We start from the raw sequence: 4,335 nt of genomic DNA, 5'->3' as shown, positions 1-4,335 counted from the left end.
GTCAGCTCAAAAACAGGTGAAACAAAGGCCTGCAAGACAGATATTAAACTATAGGTTGTGTCTGGAGGGTAACTGATTGTGCTCTACTGTGAGGAAATCCTTTGCATTGTCATCACATAGGTTTAGACATGTATGAAATCTTATCCATGGAACGTTTAAAATGAATTCATTCCATACATAAATATGTTTCACTTCCATAAGAAGTATATAAAAATAACAACAGTGTAATATTGCCAATTAATATATAACCATCCCTAATAAAATCAAAATGCACATTTATCAGTTATAGATTGAAAGCAAATATGTATGCCGAAATGTATATGCCAGAGACATTTATTTCATTATTTTCTATAAACTGTTCTCATATAAAGCATATGGTATGGAGGTCCCTGGTGACTTAGAATTTAAAGATTTGATGTTGTCACTGATGTGGTTCAAGTTCAATCCTGAGCCCAGGAATTTCCATATGCCATGGTGGCAGGCATGAAAATAATAATAATAAAAAAACTAAATAAGTAAGTAAAATCTATGGCAGGCCAACTTTTTTATAAATATTTAGTAGCATGGAATATTTTAACCATGTATATACCTATCTATATATGCACACACATAAGTACATATATATACACACACACACACATCCTATGAGCAAGTTGAGTAGACATTGATTGGTTGAAATAGTTTGAGTGCATTGAAAAAATTCAGTGATCTTTTGGAAAATATGTTCCACACTTATTTGTGTGGATTACATGTTTATTACCATTTGTTTGATTTTACATCTAACAGTGTAGGAACACTTCAAGTGGTTTTAGGCTAATACGATTACTTTTGCAAGGTGTTAGTAATAAACAGGTAAAATCATGCATAATAATATTGTTTTTAAGTGCGCAATTTTAGAAATTTTGGCAGGGCCACATGGATTATTTTTTCCAAAGCCAAGACAAATATGCTAGGTACTCCTCTAAGTTATTTCCAGAGGAGGGAAAGCTTACGGCAAAACAAAGAAAGGAAGCCAATGCCCTCACGACTTAAGAGAGAAGAAAGAAAGGAAGAAAGAAAGAAGGAAGGATGGGAGAAAGAAGAAAAGAAAGAAAAGTTGACGTGAAAATTAAAAATTAATATATGCTACTATAGCCAAAAATATCCCCTGAAAGAATTTTGCTGGTGAAATAGAAGAGCTGAATTGACATAGACTAGGATAGGCCAAGCTAAAGTTAGAGCCTTATCTTTTCCATCATATTATATTTATTTAGTTAGTTAGTTATTTAAAAAATAATTATATCGTACAAATTATATCCATGGGAATATTCATACATTGCAGTGTGATCCTATTTAGTCTTAATATAGATAAAATATATTTAAAAATTACAGAGTAGAAAATAATGCTTGGAGGAATTAATTGTCTAAATTTGCTCAGCTATGATAATCAGTTCCAGGTGCTCATCTAGTCTGTTTATCCAGGAAGAAAAATAAAAACCTATACCAGAATATCTCAAGGATACACCTTAATTTAAAAGATGCAGTGAGGGCTGTGTATATTAATGAGCAACTATGTCCACTACAATTCAACATTATTAACAATAGACCTAATTTAATGGAATTCTTCATGATCAATGTCTTCTCATTACTTGACATTTGACTGATAAAATCCAGGCTCATTTCTACCAGTACATGCTTCCTTCCAAACTTTGATAGAAATAATGTTGTTAGAATCATAGTGTGATCTGCAAAGTCCCACATGGGAAAAAAAAGAACAGAAAATCTCATTCACTTCTCAGCAGTTCATGAGTCCTGATAGGATTTAATGCATTTCTGAGGGATAATTTACACCACATATGTCATCTGACTGATTGCCAAATTTATATTTATGATTCTTGAGCAACTTCCTATGTTAGAAAGATGAAACTAATTAGGAATGTTACTATATGCTTTATACAAATCACTCAGGCTAAAAATAAGCTTTAATATCTCTACAAATAAAACGTGATGCCCAGAGATATAATTTTCCCGTATGTAGATACTGTATTAGATGTGGTGATTTAGACTTGAAATCATTGCTATTTCCATAAATGTAATTGCAATCATTTCTTGCATATTGAATTCTCCACAGTGAACATATTTTTCATGGCTTGGGAGAATCAGAGTTTCAACTCTGAATTCATCCTACTGGGAATATTTGATCACAGCCCCACACACATCTTCCTCTTCTGTCTGGTCTTGGGCATCTTCACAGTGGCCTTCATGGGAAACACTGTTATGGTTCTCCTCATCTACCTGGACACCCAGCTCCACATCCCCATGTACTTGTTCCTCAGCCAACTCTCCCTCATGGACCTCATGCTTATCTGTACCACTGTACCCAAGATGGCCTTCAACTACTTGTCTGGAAGGAAGTCCATCTCTTTGGCTGGCTGTGGAACCCAGATATTCTTATATGTGTCCCTGCTTGGATCTGAATGTTTCCTGTTGGCTGCAATGGCCTATGACCGGTACATAGCCATTTGCCACCCATTACGGTACTCTGTTCTCATGAGCCAGAAGATCTGCTGTCTCATGGCTGTTCCCTCCTGGATCATTGGCCTTCTTGATGGTGTAATTGTTATTGCTGTTGCATTGTCTTTCCCATATTGTGGTGCTCGGGAAATACCCCATTTTTTCTGTGATGTCCCTGCCCTTCTCACTCTTTCATGCACTAACACATTGCTCTTTGAAAGGTTAATGTTTATTTGCTGTGTAATCATGCTTCTTTTCCCTGTAGCAGTCATCATTGCATCCTACACTCATGTTATTCTGGCTGTCATTCGCATGAGATCTGGAGAGGGTCGCAGCAGAGCTTTTGCCACCTGTTCCTCTCACCTCATGGTGGTGGGGATGTACTATGGAGCTGCCATGTTCATATATATGAGACCTGTTTCTGATCGTTCCCCGACGGAGGACAGGATGGTGTCAGCCTTCTACACTATCCTTACTCCCATGCTGAATCCCCTTATCTACAGTCTCCGCAACAAGGAAGTGTTTAGAGCATTCATCAAGGTATTAAGGAAGGGAAAATCTGGAGAGAAAATTGCCTAATAATTTTTTTCCCTATAGTTTTGCTTTATGCTTACATTTATATATTTAACAATTGAATTTAACATCCCAAACATAACCATCTTTACAGCAAGAGATTTTGGGAGTTTCCACTGTGGCTCAGCAGTACTGAATCCCACTTGTAACCACATGGATGCAAGTTTGATCCCTGGCCTCACTCAATGGGTTAAGGAATCAGCATTGCTGTGAGCTGTAGCGTAAGTTGCAGATGCGGCTCCGATCTGGTTTGCAGAGGCTGTGGTGTAGGCCAGAAACTGTAGCTCCGATTCAACCCCTAGCCTTGGAACTTTCATATGCTGTACATACGGTCTTAAAAGAATATTTTATAGGCAAGCATGTGTTCAGTATATTTCTTTTGTTATGGGACATTCATTATATGACTATAAGTAAATATGTGCTGCAAGAATATGTGCACAATTGTATATTTTATTTCATACAATACCACTTCAGACATTAGAGGCATTTACCCAATATTGCATAATGCCATAATTCAACAGAGCACTGATAAATGTTCTGTGTTTTTGAACATGTAGTAGTTTTACCTTTTGCCAACCAAAACATTCTCCTGATCCCAATTTCATATCTTGGATTGATCATTTTGTTAATTTGAATAACCAAGTTAATTATATACAAGGTTATGAATTTGTTTATGAGATTATTATGAAATTAATACACTTTACCTGCAAAGGGCAGAAAGAAATTAGTTTTATGGTTAGGTTTATTGAGTCTATTAGGTAATGGAAGCTTCCCCTCTTCTGGATATTGTAGAACGGGGGACCTACCTTTTATTTTCTCTCTCTATAGACATTGCCTTATGCATGGGAAACCAAAATAAGAACATGAATCCACAATGTTTGGATTTTATCCTCAGATATCTCAGTCCTTGTATGGATTTGTACTGTGATTATATTAAAATTTTTCAATTTTATAAATAGAAAAATCTAAGTTTTCCAGCATAATATTTTGTAAAAATTCCACGTGTGACATTGCGCTAGATTTGTAATAATGATATTGATATGAAATATAGCACAATTCTGGAGATTCCTGTGTATTTATGTGAAAAAATCACTATGCCTTAATATGAATACTAACTATTAATTTAAAATTTCAACATAACATACCCACTTATTAGGTTTGTTTTGTTGCGTAACAAAGACAAATTTAGGAATTCCAAATAATAATTACTTATTTTGTCACAATATATATGGGTAGAAGTTATGGCATAGAATGCTTAGGGTATCACAA

The 4,335-nt window shown here is 35.4% G+C and overlaps 1 protein-coding gene across 1 annotated transcript; it reads left to right on the top strand.

Annotated features, from left to right (window-relative positions):
• LOC100515195 (olfactory receptor 2M3-like) lies at positions 2,125-3,072 on the top strand. The gene has a single exon (XM_003124218.2). The coding sequence runs from the start codon at positions 2,125-2,127 to the stop codon at positions 3,070-3,072; it is 948 nt and encodes a 315-aa protein (XP_003124266.2).

This window comes from Sus scrofa, chromosome 2, assembly GCF_000003025.6.
Source record: "Sus scrofa isolate TJ Tabasco breed Duroc chromosome 2, Sscrofa11.1, whole genome shotgun sequence".
NCBI classification, from domain to species: domain Eukaryota; kingdom Metazoa; phylum Chordata; class Mammalia; order Artiodactyla; family Suidae; genus Sus; species Sus scrofa.
The sequence above is the reverse complement of the archived record's forward strand: the minus strand, read 5'-3'. Positions and strand labels throughout refer to the sequence as shown.

Excerpts from the sequence above, each read along its gene's own strand:
- LOC100515195 (XM_003124218.2), top strand. The coding sequence starts at position 2,125 with ATGGCTTGGGAGAATCAGAGTTTCAACTCTGAATTCATCCTACTGGGA.